This window comes from Hermetia illucens, chromosome 1 (genome assembly GCF_905115235.1).
Source record: "Hermetia illucens chromosome 1, iHerIll2.2.curated.20191125, whole genome shotgun sequence".
Classification (NCBI taxonomy): Eukaryota; Metazoa; Arthropoda; class Insecta; order Diptera; family Stratiomyidae; genus Hermetia; species Hermetia illucens.
In genome coordinates, this window is record NC_051849.1 from 205,222,612 (window position 1) to 205,244,610 (window position 21,999).

General features: G+C 46.7%; 1 protein-coding gene across 4 annotated transcripts; it reads right to left on the bottom strand.

Moving 5' to 3' along the window:
* Positions 1 to 2,222: 2,222 nt before the first annotated feature.
* Positions 2,223 to 21,030, bottom strand: LOC119659860 (coagulation factor IX-like). 4 transcript variants are annotated; one of them, XM_038068171.1, is made up of 8 exons: positions 20,775 to 21,030; positions 20,425 to 20,697; positions 13,133 to 13,234; positions 12,951 to 13,067; positions 8,755 to 8,948; positions 8,492 to 8,697; positions 2,413 to 2,545; positions 2,223 to 2,354 (listed from the first exon to the last, which is right to left on the bottom strand). In XM_038068171.1, the coding sequence occupies exons 1-6, from the start codon at positions 20,889 to 20,891 to the stop codon at positions 8,637 to 8,639; spliced, it is 864 nt and encodes a 287-aa protein (XP_037924099.1). In that variant the 5' UTR covers positions 20,892 to 21,030; the 3' UTR covers positions 2,223 to 2,354; positions 2,413 to 2,545; positions 8,492 to 8,636. The 4 variants fall into 4 exon arrangements, with proteins under 4 accessions (XP_037924099.1, XP_037924116.1, XP_037924108.1 ...); XM_038068188.1 differs by having other exon boundaries at positions 20,771 to 20,960; XM_038068180.1 differs by lacking the exons at positions 2,223 to 2,354; positions 2,413 to 2,545 and adding an exon at positions 8,311 to 8,421.
* Between the last annotated feature and the right edge of the window lie 969 nt (positions 21,031 to 21,999).

A 21,999-nucleotide genomic window follows, 5' to 3' on the forward strand; every position in this document is an offset into this window, starting at 1 on the left:
TGTGACAAGCAACAAAGGTACCAGTCTATACCAAGTGCATGGCTTAGCATTCATACTGGTGGATGCAAGACCTATCTAAATCTCTACCGAACAAAGGAGTACGACACCCATGTTGAAACGCAACACCACGCCGAGGCCCGAAGGTCTGTTCTCGTTTGAGCATCACCAACAACCCCCATGAAGCTCCCACTAGGGGGCCAACCGCAAACAACCGAGCTGTACTCATATAGGACAGGCATTCTCCCGAAGTATAAGAGTCCAGGGGTCCAGTCCATGGTACCAGTATACCCCTGGTAAGGTTTCGTGACCGAAGCCACTTCAGATGAGTCCCCGTGCAGACGTTTGATCGCCCTAATTAAGCCTTGGAGCATTCACCTACTGCATCACGGCCGGCAAGCCAATGCGATACAGCCTTTCCCGGTGCCACCACGTGGAGGTTCTCCTCAGCCACTTGATTTTGGTTCAGCCGACAGGGTTGCCACCCCGCTTTCCTCCCCGCCACCTCAGAGCACCAAGTTGCGCTGACAGGTGGAACTGCTCGAAATGTCGGCAATGATTGTGGCAGTGGAGGATGAGCAAATTCTTCAGTTGAAATCTGCTCGAAGTATTCTCGCCACCTATCCGTTGCGGCTCGACGGTTGGTAAACAAAGCTCCGTTTTTGTCATTAACGGAACAGAAGTGTTCGATATCCTGTGTACGTTCGTTATGGCTTTTAGCTAGTCGATACAGATCTCTCTCGCTACCCCAAGTGTCCAGTTTATCGTAAAGATTTTTGTAATGGTTCGCTCGGGTGACAGCGATCGCTTTCTTTGCTTCCCGGTTGGCATTCTTATAAATTTGCCAATTAGCAGGCGTTTTATCGTCGGGAAATTTATGGTGGAGGCATTTATTTTCACGGACCTTCATTCCAAAGCCAAGTATCTCGGTTGATGTACCGCTTACCCGGCTTGGTGACCCCGAGGGTTGCAGAAGCCGCTTTGTGGATCGTGGTTTTCATTTGGTTCCACGATTCTTCCACATTCGCTGTTTTATCGGTGGCTTAATTCGCAGGACGGCAATCAACGATCGATGTTGAGGTGCGATGGTCTCATAGGGAACGACTTTACAATTAGTGACGGTGGTAAATCGATTTGCGTTTTACTGTTCCCACTATAAAATGTAGGAAGATGAGACAATCGTTTGATGAACCATGTATTCATAAGTACAAGGTCATGGGTACCTGCTACCGTCTGGCTTTTCACCCACATGACCATTAAGGTCGCCGGCAATGGTGATATAGTCGTCAACAGGCACATGACAAGTCTTTTCATCGAGAAGTTGACAGAAGGCATCTTTCTCGGCATCAGGTCGACGTGTCTGTGGTGCGTACGCGGTGAAGAAGTGAATAGTGTGATCTCTGAGATGGCAATGCCAACATCATATTGAGTGTGTGGGTTACCAAAATAGAGAAGTTTATAGCCATTTTTACCGCGTTCGTGTTCAATGTCGTAGCTTTTGGCACAAGACCATCGGGTTTCTTGCAGAGCGCAGATATCAATACGCCTTTTCCGAAGTGCTCTTGCGAGTTCCTCCGTCTTTCCAGTTGGGGTAGCAATATTTAGCGTCCAGACACGTATTTGGTTTGTTTGTTTTCTTTGGACTAACTTGCTTACGTCCTGACGCTGTCCATGCATCAAGAACCCTTGCCCATTTCCCTACAGGACCGGGGCCCGTCCTGCCGCGTCGACTGAGGTGGACGCCCTAGCATTTCTCCGAGGCTTGTGACTCAATCCGATCATCATGTTTGTAATGACATTGTATGCATTTTCTTGGTAGCGCTTCGCGGGACCTGTCACCAAGAGAGATCAGGTAGGATTTAGCATAGTGGAATAACTCCAACTAAACTCTATTTATCTCTTTCCCTGATCTCAGCATTTTATTTTTGTTTTACTGAGGATAGTGCAGAGTACGTTGCCTCAAACCCTCCTCCTTTACCTGAGCTTGGGACCAGCATACTATGTTAATAGCATGGCGGAGTTCATACCTTTCGGCACTATGGAGGAAATTATCTTTGCATCGATAATTTAGAACAGATTGTTCTAAATATAGTTTCCGTAAAGCCACTCCAACTATTGAAACCAACGAAGTAATTATTGCCTTGGGTCTGTTTGGTACTATTAAGATGGACAACCTCTCCCAATCCAAAATACCTTGAATGGAAATTTAGATAAAATATTTCTCGTATATGTAATCAAAGATAAGTTATTTTTTTTATTGAAAATATATATGTAAAATCTTATAAAATAAAAGTTGTAGACAGGAATATATGAAACAGCAAGTCCGAAAAGGAACAACACCTTTCAAAGCAAAAACTCTGTGGAAACAATAGAGAAGATTAACTGTTATATTTAAAACAAACTAATTTGGAGTACCTTTCACCACCAGCTATTTCAATTGATTCTCAGTCAATACTCTACGCCATGTATAATCATAGTAAGCCCTTTCGTCAAGATATCTCCTTTCCTTTCCTTTACCTCTTACAAGTAGACTATTCCCGGATTCTGCCTGAAAATAATCCAGAAGAGAATGTGGTAGAAGTTGCGTCGAGGTCAGCGCATCAGTGGACAACCTATTGGGTTGTCCATTCAAATTTAAACACTTAAGCCTGGCAAGCCAAGCCAACCAATCAAAAGGTATTCAGGGTTATTTCTGTCCTAGCTCAAGCCACCTGACAAGCTGACCTCAGTTACTAGTTAAGGTCTTCGTTTAAGTGTCTAAATCTTTCATCAAACGCGACCCATTGCAGAGATAAGTAAATTTTCGGTCGACGCATATGAGCAATTGACATGTACCCATTCCGAGGTGAGAAGGAAGCGTTTACTCGGAAGGGACTGTGGGAAGGGGTTGCGGAAAGGATCCAATATATGGTTTCCACACACCGTTGTTACAATCAATCATAAGCACGTGTTGACAGGACATTTCAGAAAAGCCGTACTCTTGACATTTAGGAGCTGGCTGTCCTGCTTGGCCAACAATGAATAGGGAGAAAAAAGAGGGTCAAGAGCGAAAAACATGTCGTCTCCCCCCGAAATTATATGAGTGATAAAATTTTGTAAGCACTTCTCTATTCTTCCCTCTTTCTCCCTGCTCCCGATGGATGGCTTTGGCCAAGACTCACCATCATGCGTGGCGATCACCCGGTAGATTCATTAATATTCGACTTGTCAATCTAGCTGTCAGTAGTAGCAGCAATAGCACAACAACAACAACTGTGGCAAATTGGAAACAGAGTTTACTATTGAGGGGTCAAGCAGTACACTGCAGGATAGACTGATGCGGAACATAGCTTCCGGAGGCCAACTTATCTTTCTCTAAGGATGAGTTGTCTCTCCTCTGGGACGGTGTGTGCCTTTTCAGGGGCCAAGCCGCTCGTCTACCAAGACCGTTAGTGAGTGGTGATAGCCACACCCTGTACGAGGTGACCCTACTATTAACAAAACGCTACGGATCTAGACTGGGGAGTCGAAAAACACCTCCCCCAATCCAGGGTGTCATGTGAACCGTGCCCATTGGATGGTTTGCAGTCGGGGGTAACTGACTGTATTCGAACGGAGCCTCACTGATACCTGGTCGCCTCAGTGAGTAAGTTAGATCCTACCGTGCTACGGGGGGCTATGGCACGGCGGACCTCTTAACCCCCATACTCTTGGGAATCAAATGAGTACAAAACTAGAAAAGAAAACAAAAACCAAAAAAGTGGGGCCCCGTACCGCACCAAAACTGGTTAATCAGGCGGAGGCACGTCTCCGAATTACTGAAAGCCAGGTGACTACACCCAAGAAGGGAGAAGTTGGGACGTCAAGCAGTGGATCCAAGGTGAGCATTGGTATGCTGCGTGGACTACATCCAACGAACACCACTGCACAAAGAGCAGGGACTAGCGAAAGCACGTCTGAGATAAATATAACAGACGTCAGGAAGGAGACAGGTCTCAGTGGCGCCGGGGTTAAATGGTACCTGCGCTATCTGAAGGAAGGCCTGAAACCAGAAGAGGCCTTTAAGAAGGCTTAGGACAGACCTAAGCCATCTCTACCGGAGCCGAGAAAGCGGGGAGCAGCAGAGATCAGCCCGCATGAAGGGAATGCTCCCAAAAACCCCAGACCTGAACCCACGGGAGGTGAAAACCCGGGCAGGTCAGGAGTGAAAGCAGGACCCAGGAACCCCGGCATTAGCTATGCTAGTGCGGTCAAGGGCATTCGACTGGCCATACTGCCAAAAAGGTTTCCCGAACAAATACTCACTCGGGAGGAACAGGAAATCATTGAGGAACTTGTCGTCAAGCAGATGATCAAGGGTTGGACGTCGAAACTGGTGTTCACCGGGATACGCTTTCGACCAGGCCTTATACTGGTGGACTGCGCGACGGAAGGTACCACAGAATGGGTTAGAACCATAATTCGTAGATTGCCAGGTTGGGAAGGGGTGGAACTGTCAACATGTGCTGGAGATGATATACCAGGAGCCCACATGGTGACAGTTTTTCTCCCAACGGCCGCGGCAATAGTAACAGAAGACCTTATGAGACTCCTAATTGCTCAGAACGAAGATCTCCATACTCGACTATGGAGAGTCTTCAGAAGCAAGGTGGAGGGAAAGGGTAAACTCCTCACGATCGGGGTAGATGACCGATCCCTGGCGGCAATTAAAGGTCGGAGTTGTCATATCAACTACCGTTTTAGCAACATACCCGTGAATGTGCACAAGGAAAAGCCAAGGAAAGGGACCTCGGAGGAGGCATCGGGTGGAAAACTTACCGAGGTCCCTGAAGAAGTCGCGGAAGCCATAGAGGCGGAAAGAACTGGATCAACCAGGGAAATAGACCTGCTGCCCAGTGAAGAGCAGGAGCTGGACGACCTAGACCTAGGACTCCTAGGGCTCGGGGTGGACAGCGACGCGCAGGAAAGTGCCATGTCGGAGGAGGAGGGTGACACTCCGACAGTGGAGAAGAGCTCCGAACAATAACGGAGCCAATGGCCAGCACTAGGATAGCCCAGGTAAACCTCCACCATGCGAGAGCTGCATCTACAGTGATTGCAAGGGCAAATTCCAAGGAGAACATTGGAATAGTGCTGGCTCAGGAGCCCTGGGTGTACCGGGGGCAGATTCGCGGTCTGCAAGGAGGAGACATGCAGGTAATTTGGGACTCCTCTTGTGAAAAACCAAGAGCTTGCATAATTCAGAGGTACTAGATATAACTCTAGGAAATACCCTAATGAACGGGATGGTCAGTAATTCGAGGGTGTCGGATGAACCCTCAATGTCTGATCACAGGATAATCAGATTCGACATTGAGGGTAACTCCGAAATAAAAAGAATAATAAGGAATCCTAAGAGAATGTATTGGGAATCCTACACAATGCACCTGAGCAACAACATTGCCCACCTTCAAGGGGACGGTGACACCAGGAGCGAATTGGAATTAGAAACGGTGGTGGAAGACCTCAACACAATCGTCATTGACGCTGCCAAGACAGTCAAGTCATCAAGGGATGAACCATGGTGGAACTGGAACTTAGCCAGAATGAGAACGGAGGTACGAAAACTCTTTAACCGGGCAAAACGAACCGGGGACTGGCGGAGGTATAAAAATGCACTGATTGCGTATAGCAACGCGATCAGGGAAGCGAAACGGAACAGCTTTAGGGAATTCTGTGAAGGGATTGAACAGATCACAGAAGCAACCAGGCTGCATAAGGCTGTAGCCAAAGACGGGGGGATATCCTCTGTCTGCTTGAAAAAGGAAGATGAGACATTCACCGAGAATGAGGAGGACAGGGTACACCTGCTTCTCAGAACTCATTTCCCGGGGTCCTACCCCTCGGCGGCAGCAGACAATAATCTTCCTGACACCCCAACAACGAATAAAAGGGGAAGGAAAGAGAGCTGGAAACTAGCAAAAGAGGTATGCCCAGAAGCTAGGCTAAGATGGGCAGTGGGAACTTTTCAACCAATGAAATCTCCGGAGTAGATGGCATTTTCCCAGCACTTATCCAGAGAGGCCTAGGAATTATCTTAGAGTCTCTTCTGAGGGTGGTAAGGGGGTTACATACCAAGGGCATGGAGACGGGCAAAAGTGGTCTTTATTCCGAAGGCGGGTAAAAAGGATCTGTTTCACCCTAAATCTTTCAGACCAATCTGCCTAACATCGTTCGTACTCAAAACGGTGAAGAAGGTCATAGACAACTATATTAGAACTAACGTTCTAAAGCGTAATCCCCTACATCACTGTCTACACGCTTACCGGGCAGGACGGTCAACTGAAAATACTCTGTATCAGCTGACAGAGGTACTACGGGACGCCATAGAAACAAAAGAAATTCCACTGTGCGCGTTTTTGGATATCAAAGGAGCATTCGACAACACATCGCACACAGAGATACAGGATGCCCTGAGCCGCAAAGGAGTGGGAAACACACTGGCACTCTGGATGGGCAAAATGCTAGAAAGCAGACAAATAGAGGTACCGACAGGTACAAATTCTATTGTCATGAACACCACTCAAGGCTGTCCACAGGGTGGAGTACTATCGCCGCTGATGTGGAGTATGGTAGTGGATGAACTCCTGGACGTGTTAACTAATACTGGAATACAAGTCCAGGGCTACGCGGACGACCTTGTTCTAATCTGTAGGGGCAAATATGAAGATATCCTATGTGATAGAATCCTAAGTGGACTAAGGGTTACTAGTGCCTGGTGCAGGATGATGGGAATGTGGATCAACCCAACCAAAACCACCATAGTACCATTCACTAGGAGGCGTAAGCTGGATCACCTGAAAGCCATAACATTACATGATATGGAGGTGAAACGAGAAACAGAGGTCAAATATTTGGGAATCACGCTAGACCAAAAATTACTCTGGAAGACACATGTCGGAAACACTTATCGAAAAGCCACGAGGGCTCTGATGACTTGCAGATCCATAGCAGGAAAAAAATGGGGTTGCAGCTCGAAGATACTACTTTGGATATATACTGCAATAGAAAGGCCAATGATTACCTATGGAGCGGTAATCTGGGCAGAAAGAACCGAACTCAGCACATAAGCTCCAAAGGTTGGCTTGCGTGTGTATCAGTGGGGCAATGAGGACATGCCCAACGGCATCCCTGGAGGTCCTTCTGGGATTAACCCCTCTCCATCTGCACATGCAGATGCAGGCAAGGAGATCAATATTCAGGATGGCCGGTAGTATGAGTGAGGCGGGGAGCTGCCTGCATCGAAGGAAGATTGATATCCTTTCTAGGCGGTATCCCGAATTATTGATTCCGAGGGACAACATGACAACGAGGTTTCACTTCGATAAGAAGTTTGAAACACGTTGGAGTAACAAGGCAAACTGGGAGAGCGTGGCTGCGACATACGGCTTAAACCAGCCAACTGATTACTTGGTACACTGACGGATCCCTTACAGCAGAGGGAGCGGGTGCCGGTGTCATTGGTCTAAGGAAAATGTACTTTGAGCCCATGGGCAGGTACACTAGCATATTCCAGGCGGAAATTTACGCGATAGACAAATGTGCCTCCTTTAATCTGCAAAGGAACTACAGGGGGCAGAACATAGCTATTCTCACCGATAGCCAAGCAGCGATCAAGGCACTTAGGTCCAACCAGGTGAACTCTAAACTGGTATGGGAATACCTTGAGAGACTGAATACACTCGGCTCGTCCAACAAGGTCTGGATACTTTGGGTCCCAGGCCATGCTGGGTTGGAAGGCAATGAGGCAGCGGATCAACTAGCCAAGAAGGGAGCAGGGATGTCTTTACACGGGCCAGAACCCTTCTGTGGAATCGGAAACGGTTTCATGGCTATGAATCTAAGAAACGAAGAGAAACGGTTGAGGGAACTATATTGGGCGGGCCTACCAGGGATGGAGCAGTCCAGGGTGCTTATTGGGGGATACGAACCCATGCATATAAAGGATTGCTTAAACCTCACCAAAAAGAACCTCCGAATCATAGTGGGAATTCTCACTGGTCATTGTCGGCTGAACTATCACCTAGGGAAGCTAGGGATATCTACGGACACTGCCCGCAGGTTATGTGAGGAGGAGGACGAAACCTCTATACACGTCCTGGGACAGTGTCCGGCACTTGTGCAAAATAGGTCGATACATCTGGGAGAACACTTAATACCAGATGCAAAGCTGAAACTTCTGGAAGTGGGGAACATACTAAAGTTCCTAACGGTTATAGGCCTGCTTGAGATACTATGATCAATAGGTACACTATAGCCAGTAAAAGGGGCACAATAGTTCTTCAATCTACCTGTCAGTAGTAGCAGCAATAGCACAACAACAACAACAGTGGCGAGGTGGAAACAAAGTTTATTATTGACAACCCAGCTTCTAAATTATTTTTTTGTAAATATTTGTATTGATGGCTTCGGTAGATAGTAGGGGGGAGATCTATAGTAAATGCGAAATACAAAAGGAATGGTATTTAGAACTTACCTCTCCTCATAAGGGAATATAAGCACATATTGGATATTATTCGATACAGCTTTATGAAGGTCCTGAGTAAATTAAAGAACAACGCCATTTGACCCGATTCGTTACGAAGCGTCCCGGGATTTGGTAGATTAATGTGGATAATACTTTATGCAATCTGGTCAAGAATATATATTCCCATCAGGTGAATGCCTCCCAGCTTCAATACGCTACATAAATAATGTACCAGTCTCTAACTATGTTCCTAGATAAAATTACTAACTTACCTTGCACTGCTCATTGGTACTTCATGGGACTTGTTCAATTGCATGTTGATCCATTTATTCAGATTCGATAGTCTGGGATATTCATAATATAACATTCCCGATTTATCTGTGTAACCTGAGGAGAGTAGTCCATATATATATCGAGGGGACTGGTGCTCATCAAGATGGCTAAGCAGGGGGCTTCCAAGATCATTCTAAAAATTTCGTGTTAGCTCACCACCATTTCAATATCATTTAAAATGAAATGTAAAAATGGCAAAAATCGATTGCGCAAATATAATTTCTAACTAAAACCTTGAATGGGGAAGCATCCTTTGTAATGGAACCGTTTAAGGACATTTAAAGGCAACGTGGTTCGCAACGCGCTTCTCAACGATTAATACTATGATCGGTTTTGGGGTCTCAGCGCTATAAAATGTGTGAAGCAAACTAAATGAATGAAACCTGGAAAAGCAATAGGACCCGATGGTGCTTCAAATGAGCCCCGGAAAAGGATACTTTGACGCAGTGTGCCCTACAGTGAATTGGCCACTTCTGTGAGAATGCTGGATTTGTCTGAACCAAATATAGACACAAAGAAGGACCATACCGACAGTTTATATACCTAAGGAGGTGGGGGAAGATCGAAAAAATTCCTAACCCGCAATATGAGGGCCTTCAAATGAATCTATGGAGAGTATTTAGGAGAATCAGCGAGGCAAACCTTGTCCAACTGTTCACCTTCTTCTTGGATGACTAGTCACTGGTGGCAATCAAAAAAGCTACCTGACCGTATTGTCTTTAATACGAGATGTATTTTGGTGGAATTTGAACGTAGAAACGCTGAGAGCACATCAGGAGATATGCGTGTATGGGCATGCCTATACGCAGGCCGGGTAGGTGGGGAATAAACGCCCACTCGTGGATAAAAGTTGGCTATGGGATGGGCACCCAGAAATCAAACCAAATATGGAAGACGAGAAGGGTAGCTTTTTTACGGTGCAGTACTTCGGAAACCGGCGGTTTTGGGAGTGAGCAAGTGGGCTCCCGGCAGCCAGCAACCGCAGTGCCTCAGTATTGGGAAACTTGGTTACTTTGGCATCTAATGTTACAAGAGTGGAAACTAGATTTACACCGAAAAAACTCAAAACTTGGGAGGTCACTGAAGGTGACTTTACCAAAGTTCGGCAGTCGTAATTCGTCAAGGGACTCAGAAAGAAACTTGGAGAATATCCTCCAAAATATCAGGGCTCTGATACGAAGTATCAAGTTGTCCTATATTAGGGCGGTGGAGGAGTAAAACGCCCAAGTCTCATGATGCGAAGGCACACGGCAGACGCAGGTGACGCCACCTCAATGTAAGATAGGTGAGAACGCGGACAAACGGAGTAGGAATCGAAGAAGTGAATCCCTTGGTGTCCAACAAACGACCAAGAACAAAAACGTCTCATCGCCAAAGAAAATTCCGCTGGCGAAAGTTCCGGGTAGTTCTTCTATTACGGGTCCAACTGTGACAAAAGGGAAACCAGCCTGCAGCTAATAAACCCGAAGACTGGATAAAGGTGGGCGGCGAAAAGCGACACAAAAAGAAAAAGAAAACTCCTCCAGAATTAATCGTTATTTCCTTCGTCAACATCTTTTGGAAAGTCAAAGCCGATCCGGAACTGACAGACCTGGATGGCAGTGTGAGCCGTATCAGGTGTACGCAAAAAGGGGATCTTCTGCTGGAACTAAACAAATCTTGCGAAAATAGTGGATAGCTTTCGCGGCCAGGTGGAGAAGGTGCTAGGTGAGTAAGCAGACGTGAAAGCTCGGAAGCAACAAATAGTGATCGAGTGCAAAGACCGAGACGAGGTAACATCACCAGAGGATATCTGTTCTGCGCTAAGGGAACAATTCAACCTTAGCGACCTAGAAGGCAGTGTCATCAAAATGGGGGTACACAGACCCTTATTATTAGCTTGCCGGTGGAATCAGGGATGAAACTGATGAACTAACTTAGGGAGCAAATATCTCTGAAGAGGTGCTTTAGATGCCTCAATTATCGGCTACTTTGTAGCAGCATGTACTAGCGAGGACGATGAGTCGAGAAGGTGCAGGAAGTGTGATAAAGAGACCACTTTATGAAAGACTGCACTAGAGATCTAAGATGCATATTGCGCAAAGGGAGAACGGGAGTAGGTGCCCGGCACCTTGCAGGTGGTGGCAGGTGCCGGCATATAGGAAGGAGCTGAATCGTAAAGCTAAATGAGGTTGATACAAATCAACCTCAATCATTGCGAGGCAGCTCGCAAACCATTCGAGAGTTAAATGTGGACGTGGCGGTAATATGCGAACGGTACCGACTTTACGATAGTACTACATGGGTGAAAGACTCACCGCGAAATGCGGGGGTATGTGGACGGCAAGCCATTCAAGAAACAATGGCATTCCCGGGGGCCGGCTTTATATGTGCGAAAGTAAACGGCGTCCATATCTGCAGCTATTTCGCTCCTCCAAGTGCAACATTATCGCAACATGAGGAGATGCTGGACGGCTTAGTGTTCGACGCTAGAGACGACAGCCCCAAAGCTCCGAAAACCAGGGATAAGGGAACTGAATCGTAAGGCTAAATGAGGTTGATACAACTTCAACCACTGCGAGGTAGCTCAAGACTTCCTTTCACAAACCATTCGAAAATCGGGTGTGGACGTGGAAGTTATGTTAGTGCTACGTGGCTGAAAAAATCATCGGGACACGCGACAATATGGGCATGTGGATGACAAGCCATTCACGAAACAATGGCATTCCCGAGAGCTGGCGTTATACGGGCGAAAGTCAACAGCGTCCATATCTACAGCTTCTATGCTTCTCCTAGTGCAACACTAGCGCAATATGAGGAGATGCAAGACGGCTTGGTATTGGACGCTAGAGACCAAAGCCCTAAAATCATTGCCAGCGATTTCAACTCGTGGACTTTAGACTGGGGATGTCGAGTGACGAACACCAGGGATGAACTCTTCCTGGAAAGCTTCTCGAAGCTGGACATCGCACTCGCCAACGTTGGATGCGTGCCCACCTTCCGAGACGGAGGACTAGGCCCGAGCGTCGATATAACCTACCTCAGTACCTCGTTGGGAAAACGCATGGTCTGGTGAGTGAATGAGCACTATACCCACAGTGACCATCAGGTCATCATTCTCAACATCAGGAATGGGGGAGGCGACAGCTACGTGAGCATCAAAAGCGCAAAAAACCAGAATCCAATGGTTCAACAGGCCAGACAGAATCCGCGGGGAGACCGAGGAGGAACTACGTAAGATCTGTGGACGAAATGGAGACAATAAGTCTCCGGGATTGCACAGGATTCCGAAAAAAGCCTTGAAGTTGGCTGCTGAAATCAGGCTCAGATGGTTCATAAGTACATTTGAATGATGCATGGTTAAAGGAGTTTTTCCCGCTCAGTGGAAGAGGCAGAGGTTGGTTCTGCTACTGAAGCCACAGAAGCCAGCTGGCACACCCTCTTTGTATCACCCTATTTGCCTGTTACACACTATGGGGAAGATGTTTTAGAGGATCATATACAACAGGCTGCTTCTGTTCGTCGAGTCAGCTGGTGGTCTATCGGAGCGGAAGTATGGGTTTCGTAGAGCGCGGATTAGATGACTCTCCAGACTGTCCCGAATGCGCCGCTACATCAGAGGACCCGGAGCGTGTTATGTCCCACTCTCCTAACGCAATTCTCGGGCCTGGACCCTATAATTTCGTGGAGGAGATGAAAATGGAGACATTCACTAGGGATACACCGAACAGGACAAAGGCTGTACGTCGAGAACAAGAATCCTTTTGGTCCATATAGCTGGGCCTACCAATCAGGTAGATATTTGACCAATTGGACACAACGCTGAATTCTTATAAACCTTTTGAGCAGCGACCATAAATCTATTAAAAGAACGTCCCGAAGAGTAACGAAGTTCGTCGAATAATAGTTGGAAACAAGAATACCGAAGAAGGAGCAAGGAGCAAGCGCCGGCTAACCGCAGGCCCAGGAAGATTGCAAGTTTAAAAAGTACGTTTGGCCCACACGAAACACCGTCCAACATGATGAACTACAAGGAAGGATCAAGCGGGATGGAAGCGGTGTCTCAATGTGGCGTAAGCATAACGAATTCGTGGCATCATAGGAAAAAGGATTAAATCGTAACTGGGTATTAATGTAGTATACTCAATTTATGTACCGCAGGCATTTCCACTTCTGTAGAATAAATACAGTAACAACAAGGGCATTTGCATATGGACCGGTCTATACGTAACCTTCCATAATGTAATTTTCCGCTTGGTGCATTATCACCAATCTGTAAGAGAAGGGAAGGTTGTTAACATGGTTCCAAACAAGTTTATCTTTAAATAAATCTTGTACCTTGCCAAATCCCAGTCCCATACAATATGATAAATTTGGTAAATCATTAGGCGCCACTGCAGCAAGGTTGGCATATTGTGTTAGCTTGAATGGAGCTATCACCTGGAAACAGAAATTTAAATTATCAGCCGATATTATCAATGCAGGGTTTTGTTAAATGTGTTAGAGAAGAAACCTTCAAAATAGTGGTCTTTCTTGCCAGCTAACTTTACACTATTTACTATAAACTGTTAGGCAGCCCCTTTGTGGTCTGCCAGTTAACACAAATTGGAAGAGTGTGATAGCCAGTGAGGCTTGGAATCTTAAATTTTTAGCCCCACTCTCTCGGTCTCCTTCTGCATGCCCAGAGCCATCTGGCCAAGGTTCATGACTCCTGAAATGAGCATGGTCCGTTAAACTCCTGAACGCCCTCCAGTAAAGGCTGCGTGGAGACCATCACCTGACTAATAATGAGGTACCCCAATGTCGAGCAGTAATCCAAAACCGCTATCGGGTGAATGGGATAGGGGGAAAATTATGTGACGAACTAAGCCTAGATACCAGGTACCACCCAGAGTGATAAACCCGGGTTCCGGGGTGCTCCTCATAACGCTTGATGTCAGAAATGCCTTCAATTCCGTAAAATGGACAGATATGCTTCACAACCACCTGAAGAACTTTATCATTGATACGGCCACAAATATACTTGGCCCCAGCCGCAAAAGGAGTCGGAACAGCTGGTTTGACGATGAATGTCGCATACTGAGTAATGTTGCATTCTCAAAGGACGCGCGCACGCGCAGAGACTTATCACGAACTCCCTCGAGCGGAGAAGCGACTTCGCAGACGGAGAAAAGGAAGCCTGGGAGAACCAACAAGTCTGTGAACTCGAAAAGTACAGGAGCAACCGCACCTCGATGCTCATCCCGCCGAGACAAAGAGGGAAATCTGACTCTTCAGGTTTTGGGTTTGGGAAAGCTGACAACCTTACCTTACATTGGCCGCGTTCGAGAGAAGAATCTTCCGAAGAATTTTTGGCCCCCTGCATGAGGATGGACGATTCCGTAGCCTACACAATGACTAAATCTATGAGCGATACCATGACCGTCCGGTTGTGGATAAAATCCGGCTCAATAGATTACGGTGGGCGGGTCACTTAATCCGTATGGATGAGGATGATCCAGTCTGGAAAGTCTATAAGGGCAATATCTATGGTAGGAAAAGAAGATGAGGCAGACCCTGCCTAAGATGGAGCGATGGCGTGGGTCAGGACGCCAGACAGCTTTTAGGGACATCGAATTGGTGGACCTCGGCGCAAAACCGGAATCTCTGGAGTTCCTTATTAAGGCAGGCCTAGACCGGATACCGGTTGTTGCGCTGTTGATGATGATGGTGATATTAGAAAACTCATTCCACGTGCCAAGCTATCTCTTGCGGGTATGGAGGGATTATCTGAAAGACCGCTGGCTGCTCTATGAGACGCCAGAGGATGAGAGAATGACGAAAATGACCATCCTAGGACCGGACCACTAAAACGCTTCCTATTATAGTCTGCTGAGACTCGATATGTCCGAAGAGTTGCGTCTGCTCGGTTATGTAGACAACTTTCCGGTACTTGTTTTAGGACGCACTGTTGAACAGGCGCAAAGCAGACTCGGCGTATTGATGCGACGAGTAAACCGATGGATGGCTGTTCACGGTTTCAGCCTTGCGCTCTAAGAAAACTGAAGTAGTAATCATGACCAGAAGGAGAATCCCGACCCTGCATTTAATATCGACTGGGGAGTTGACTATAGAGTCAAAACCAGGGTTTAAATACCTTGGTTTAATGCGCGACTCGAAGATGAGTTTTTTCAGGCAAATAACAGCAGCAGCGGACAGGGCTCCAACTGGAGTTTCGGCCTTGATTCGGTTAATGGCAAATGTTGGGGGCCTAAGACTACTAGGAGATGTCTGCTTATGGGCAGCCAGTTCTGCTCTATGGCGCGGAAGGTTGGGCTGATGGCCTTGACAAGGAGGTGGATCGTAAGTGCTTTGCTCAAGTGCATAGGCGGGGAGCTTTGAAAGTGGAGTTTGCTTATCGCACAGTCTCCGAAGTGGCCGTCATGGAGATCGCGGGAGTGATCCCCGTCGCCCTCCTCGACAAGGAGCGTAAAGCTATCTAAAGGCGAAAACTTAAGGGAGGTGGTTGTCTGTGAAGAACGTCAACGCGCCCTTACCCAGTGGCAACTTTCTTGGCAAAATGAGCCAAGGGATTGATGGACTGCGCGCATATCTCCAACACACACTGGTAAACAGATGATAATACCCCAGAAGAGAGAAACTGTGAAGGTAGGCAGCGGAGCGGTACGTCTGAAGTTAGCATAACACATTTCAGAATCAAGCCTCAGTGGCGGAAGCGTTAAATGATATTTATGGTAGCCGAAGAAAGGCCTGAAACCGAAAGAGGACCTTGAAAGAGCTAAACCGAAGAAGAGAGGAGTAGCAGAGATCAGCTACACGAGGAGAATGCTGCGGAAAATCCCAAACCCAAACTCTCATAGGTTCAAAGGATGTCTCAGATGGAACAAGGGTGAAGGTAGGATCGTGAAGACCGGACGTTAGCTATGCTAGCGTAGCGAAGGGTATCCTATTAACTAATGCTGTCCAGATTTTTTTCATTTGTTGGTGCGGAACGGGAGAGCACCACCGAGTGTAGATGTTTGAGGGATGGAGGACCAAGGTTGTATTCGGGGGCATATCCTTGCGACTAGGTTTGTTAACTGGTAGATTGATGATCAGAGAGTACGGTAGAATTGCTTAAGGTTACAGTCCCTGAATTCTCAGATTGGATGAAAGCAAAACTGTCGACATGCGCTAGGGATGATAAGTAAACCGGTAAAGTACTACGATAGGAGGCGCTAAGTGGAAAAAAACCTTAGTAAAATTAGTGAAGGGCTGGGATAAGCCACTGAAGTATTTGGCCTATACAAAATTATACACCCGAGACTAGACGGTTAGGACACTGAGTAGTGGGAATAGCTTGGGAATAAATTCCTCTTGGCTATAAGGACTGCATCCCCGCAAACCTTTTAGCTTCGCTTTGAGTCGGAAGGTGGGTACCCTAAAATGTTACGACCAGACTTTGCTCACGAAAGCATGAACGAGTGAATCAAACAGCACTGTTCCTGGATCCCATTGAGCAGAAATTTCCTTACTATCAGCGTTCCTTAACCGGATATTGGAAAGTTTCAGGAACAAACGTACTACCCGCTCTATTGTTTGGAACCGTTGCTCTACAAGGGTTGACTCCTAAAGCTATTGAAAGTAACATGCAGCCCTCGGCATCCTCATCGGAAGCGTACATGCGATGCTATTTTTCCAAAATAAATTCGGACCATTGTAAAGGTTGGATCAATAGCTTCAAGACATTGGTAGACCTCATACAAAAACCAAAGGTCGCTGATTAGGAAACTGTTGACATGCTGACCAAGATCCGGGTCCACTTTCTTCAACGTGCTCAAGGGGGGGTCATCGAAACCACGGTGGCATTGCCTGAAATGACGCCTCTTATTGAAGAATGAAGAGCATCGAACAATATCACACTCCTGGGCATCTCCAACCACTCCATTTCGGAATCCGCGGAAGACAAATTGGGAGATACACAAAATAGAATTGATCGGCGGAGCTACGACTCCTGGAAGGCTTATCAAATCAATTGGTAAAATTGAGAAAACAACTTAGCTGATCACAACTAGCATGAGGAAGGTTTTCGAAGAGAGTTGTCCACTCAATATACCAAAGTAAGGTAAAAGACTATGGTGAAACTTCGACCTGGCTAAACAGCGGAGAACAACAAGGGTGCTCCCCAACCCGAGCTCTGAAATCTGCTGGTTGGAATCGGTACAAAGAAGTACAGAATATTTTAAAGAAGAGGATAAGGTTTACCAAACGATCATCATAGAGACGCTTTTACGAAGAGACTGTGAAGGACGTTAATGGTCACGAGTAACTGAAGAGCTGGAATCACTACGGCTCTGAACTGTACTGTATACACTGTAAGGGAAAAGGCTAGTAAGTGTAACGTAATCATTTCGGCCATAAGTGCACTCAAACGGAGTAATGCCGCAGGGCTTCACGATCTCCCCAAAGAGTTATTTATCGCTTATCGGGTAGTACAGATTTGCTGCTTCCATTCGTGCAAAAATCTTGGTGATCCTAGACCTTTCCCAGAGAGTGTAAGGAGGGGATGAGCGGTAAGATTCCAAAGAGGGGCACCCGTTTTGAGTGTGTTAACTGAAGGAGTATCTGCGTGCTCCCGATAGCGTGAACAAGAAGTGTATCAAAAATACTCCATGCAGGAGGGCATTACGGAGAAAGTAATAGCCATTATCAGAGCCGTAAATGGTGCAAAATGTTACGTGCTGCACCGAAGTAAAATCTTGGAAGTTTTTGAGAAGAAAACCGGAATCCGCTAAGGTTGCGTCCTGTTACCGATATTATTTCTTCTTGTTTTCGGTGACGTTCTCCATGATGCCTTGTCCGGACGACGCGAAGGAATGACATCTTTGAGATATATCGACAAATTAGACTTGTTGTTCTATCGAACGCACATTGACAGTGATTTCTACATTACCCAACTTCTAAGCGGACATGTAGGTTTTCAGTTTTATCTGCACAGGATTGGAAAAACGCGATCTCCTGATTGTATGTTCTGCGATGGAGTGGCGGACGACGCTGAACACACCCTTTTCAAAGCGAGAGGTGGGCGGGGGGTTTTCGTCAACAGCTGTATGCAGACACAGGGGAGCTCTTTCCACACAATATCGTCAGACACATGCTGAAGAGCGCTGGTAACTGGAATCGTGTTGCGCATTATATTCGGGCTCTTCTTATTGGGAAGAAGATTCAACTCGATCGGCGAAAGGGTCCGATGGCAATTGGTTCCCTGAACTAACAACTCTCTTCCTCCCCTACCCTCCCGTTGGTGATAGTGATTCCCTAACTTGAAAGCTCCCAAAGCCGGGAGAGAGGAAGGGCTAGTCTGAAGTAATGTGCCAAACGGTTCTAGGCTAGGTCTATGATGATACGGAGGTGTTTAGTTGGTACTTTTTGCGTAAACGCATTCATCTACCCTACTCCCAAAAAAAGAGAAATCTACTGGTACTGCTTAGCAGCCATGAAGAGCTCTTTTGCCAGAGGTGTGCAAATGCACACAAGATTACGGTGCTTTGCATGGAGCGCTGGTCTATAGGGTATTATTTTTTTTTTTTTTTGGGGTAGGGTAGGTGAATGCATTTACGCACACAGTGTTGGACTTCCGATTCAGTACGTTGTCGGACTACCAACTAAACACCTCCCCATCGTCAGAGAGCTAGCCTGGAACCGTTTGTCACATTACTTCGGGCCAGCCCCTGAACTCTCCGCCTTGCGGAGCCTTCAAATCAGGGAATTCCTTTCACCAACGGGAGGGGAGAGGAGGAAGGGAACTGTCAGTTCAAGGAACCCCCTGCCATCCGGCTCCTCCACCGGTCGAGTTCTATCTTCTTAGCAACGAGAAGGGCCCGAACGTAATGGGCAACACGGTTCCAGCTGTCAGCAGTCCTCAGCATCTCTTCCACAATGTTGTCTGGAGAGAGATCCCCTGTGTTTAAATAGAGCTGCTGACGAACCCCATCCCACCTTTCACAAGAAAAAAAAGTGTGGTGGGCATCCTCCACAACTCCATTGCAAAACACACAATCCGGAAAACGCCCCTTTCCAATCTTGTGCAGGTAAGACTGAAAACTTGCATGCCCACTTAAAAATTGGGTAAGGAAATAGTCAGTCTCACCATGCTTCCGATTCAGCCACGCACCTAAGTTGCCGATGAGCCGCACAGTCCATCTGCCTCTAGTTTCATTTTGCCAAGAGAGCTGCCACTCGTCTAGAGTGTGTTGCCGTTCTTCGCGAGCAACCACCTCCCTTGGCTCATCTCCCTTGCACTTGTATATGGCCTGACGCTCCCTAGCAAGAAGGGCAACGGGGATAACTCCCGCGATCAACATCACGGCCGGTTCAGAGACTGTGCGGTACGCAGACGCTACCCGTAAAGCTCCCCGTCTCTGTACTTGCGCGAGGCGTCTACGATATACCTCCTTGTTAAGAGCGCCAGCCCATACCTCTGCGCCGTAGAGCAGGGCAGACTGCGTTGAGCTCATCAGGAGACGTCGCCTACTAGACGTAGGACCCCCAATGCTTGCTATTAGCCTACTTAACGCCGAAACTCCAGCCGCAGCCTTGTTCGATGCTGCTTGGATTTGCTCAGAAAAGCTCATCTTTGAGTCAAGAGTCAACCCGAGGTACTTTACCGCTGATTTTGACTCGATTATCGACTCGCCGAACGATATGGGACGCAGGGTCGGAATTCTCTTCTTAGTCAGGATGACTACTTCGGTTTTTTCCAGTGCAAGGTTGAAACCATGACTAGTCATCCATCCGCTTACCCGTCGCATCAATATGCCGAGTCTGCTTTGCGCCTGTTCGACAGTGCGTCCAGCAACAAGCGCTGCGACATCATCTGCGTAGCCGACCAGGCGCGACTCTTCTGGCATGTCGAGTTTAAGCAGACTGTCATAGGTAGCGTTCCAGAGGCCCGGCCCTAGGATAGATCCCTGTACTACCCCCGACGTGACCTCCATCCACCTTTGACCCTCTAGTGTTTCATAGAGCAGGGAGCGGTTCCTCAGATAGTCCCTCAAAATCCGTAAGAGATAGTTCGGCACGTTGAAGGTATTGTCTAGTGTGCCTAGACGGCTAGGTAAAAGATGTTTTCCAGAACTCAGGCAGATCTTTTGTTGCAGGGGGTGGGCAGCTGCATTGCTTTCTGAATGCTACGGACTGGCTCTGATGATCTAAAGCCTCTACCCTTCCTTCTCTTTCCACAGCAGTGATGGGCTTACGAGTTTGTGACGTTAAAACGGGGTACTATTGATCCCTACTTACGTACTGGTTTGGGAATTTATGCCACCGATACAGGACTAATTTTAGTCCGATTCCCGATGCAGCCACTTTTAAAAGTGACCTACTTTTTGTGACTGAAGTCAACCTCGTGACAAACCATTAGCATTTGAAAATGTAAATCATACATATTGTCAGGCATTTTGCGTTGCGTCGAAATGACTCAATCTACAAATTGAACAATGAAGGCGTTATGGGCTACGACGATGCAGCCTGAATAAGTACAAAACACGCCGAAGTTTCTACCCAGGATACCTCAGCATATCAAGACCAATTTTGTGTTGGATACTAAAGACTGTCCCACCCTTCAATTACCTGGAGTTCTAAATACTTACTTCGAGAACAGCCACATCGAAGGCTGAGTTTGTCTTAGGTAAGTTGCGGAACGCACTTGGATGAGTAGTGGCTCTTACTATGGTTCGAACTTGCCTACTTGGTGGAATATCTACCACCTCCCCAACATCAATGTCACCTGCAAAGGCGAAATTGTTAGCCACTGCTCCTGGCTTTCTGAAACATTTTGCCGCCGTCAGAATATTCAGCTCGGTAATGAGAGTTCCTGCACAGTTCACCTTACAATTTTCTGCGCTTCTTTCTATTAAGGCAACCTAGAAAAAGGGGAAGAAGAATATATATATATATATATCGCGCTAATATCTATAAGTTTTAAATAATGGGTACATGCCATGAAAGGGAATTGACCAAAAGTAGCCTTAGTGCCATTTATTACTCGGCCCGATTCTCCACATTTTGAAAACTTTAAGTTAAAAATAAATATAGACAGGAAATGAATAGCCAACATGATCGAAAAAATGTTTGTTTAAATTATAATTAATTATAAATAATAAATAACAGCAAAATCTGGATTATTTAAAATACACAAAATTTGATTATTATATTAAAAACACGATATGCGTTCAGCACGAACTTTATGAAAATGACAAAAATTAACCCGGCGGTAACTAGATGAAGTTCGACTTTTCAGAGTGAAGGGCAAAGTTGATGCATGACAGACAGTTATGGGGGAGTTTAAATCAACTAGTCAATTCAGGTACATCTCCCTGCTATCGAACTTGAATAGCTTCCCAGAAAGCATGGGTCCTTGAATAGGATCAGCGATTGAGAACGGAGAAGCAGCACCAAGTCCTAACTGCCTACATGCATTGTGGTACCTCCGTAAAAATCAAATATACGATGCTCGATAGCATATGCACCGAGTCTTAAAAATGACTACATAGTAAAGTACGTGAGTCATGGTAAGGCCCCGGATGGGGGGGGGGGGGCAGTTGTGGAACCTAGGTATCCTTGGTTTAGGGAAGTGAAACAATAATAATTTAATCTTTGGTCTCTCGGAGCTAATTCAATACGGACTGACCAAATATGTTTGGACAGACAGGGCTAAGTTTCGGGATGGAACCGGTCATTGTTTATATCTGAACCAGGCCGACTCACACCTCCCATATGATAGCCTCGGATAAACACCAGTTAGCCTTGTTGTTAACCAATGTGACGAGAACCGCCCGGCATGACAGTCACTTGTGGCGCGACAGCTGACAGCCAGCATGGCCACGCGGCCTAGCGAGTTGAGCTTCATAAGCTCACTGCACTTCTGACATACAGCACGTGTCCGGCAAGGACAACATAGTTGCAAACGCTTTGTCACCAATCTCCGAAGTAAACATCCCCGCCTCAGTCGACTTTTCTGCTATCGCCAAGAGACAAGAAGATCACGCAGTACTTCAGAGCCTCAAGTCCAACCCCAAATATAAATTTCGGGAGTTGCCTATTTTTGCCTCAAACCTCAATATTTTCTGCAAAGATTCGGAGAAAGGACCTCGACCATACATTCCGGCCACTTTTCGCAAGGAAGTGTTCCATGCACGATTTGGCGCACCCAGGCATCAGGACAA

Bases quoted from the DNA above. Each gene is read 5' to 3' on its own strand.
- LOC119659860 (XM_038068171.1), bottom strand. From the start codon at position 20,891: ATGTTGGCTATTCATTTCCTGTCTATATTTATTTTTAACTTAAAGTTT. The intron at 13,235-20,424 runs GTAAGTATTTAG...TTCTGTTTCCAG, and splicing joins TCGATGTGGCTGTTCTCGAA to GTGATAGCTCCATTCAAGCT. The intron at 8,698-8,754 runs GTAAGTTAGTAA...TTATTTATGTAG, and splicing joins GTACCAATGAGCAGTGCAAG to CGTATTGAAGCTGGGAGGCA.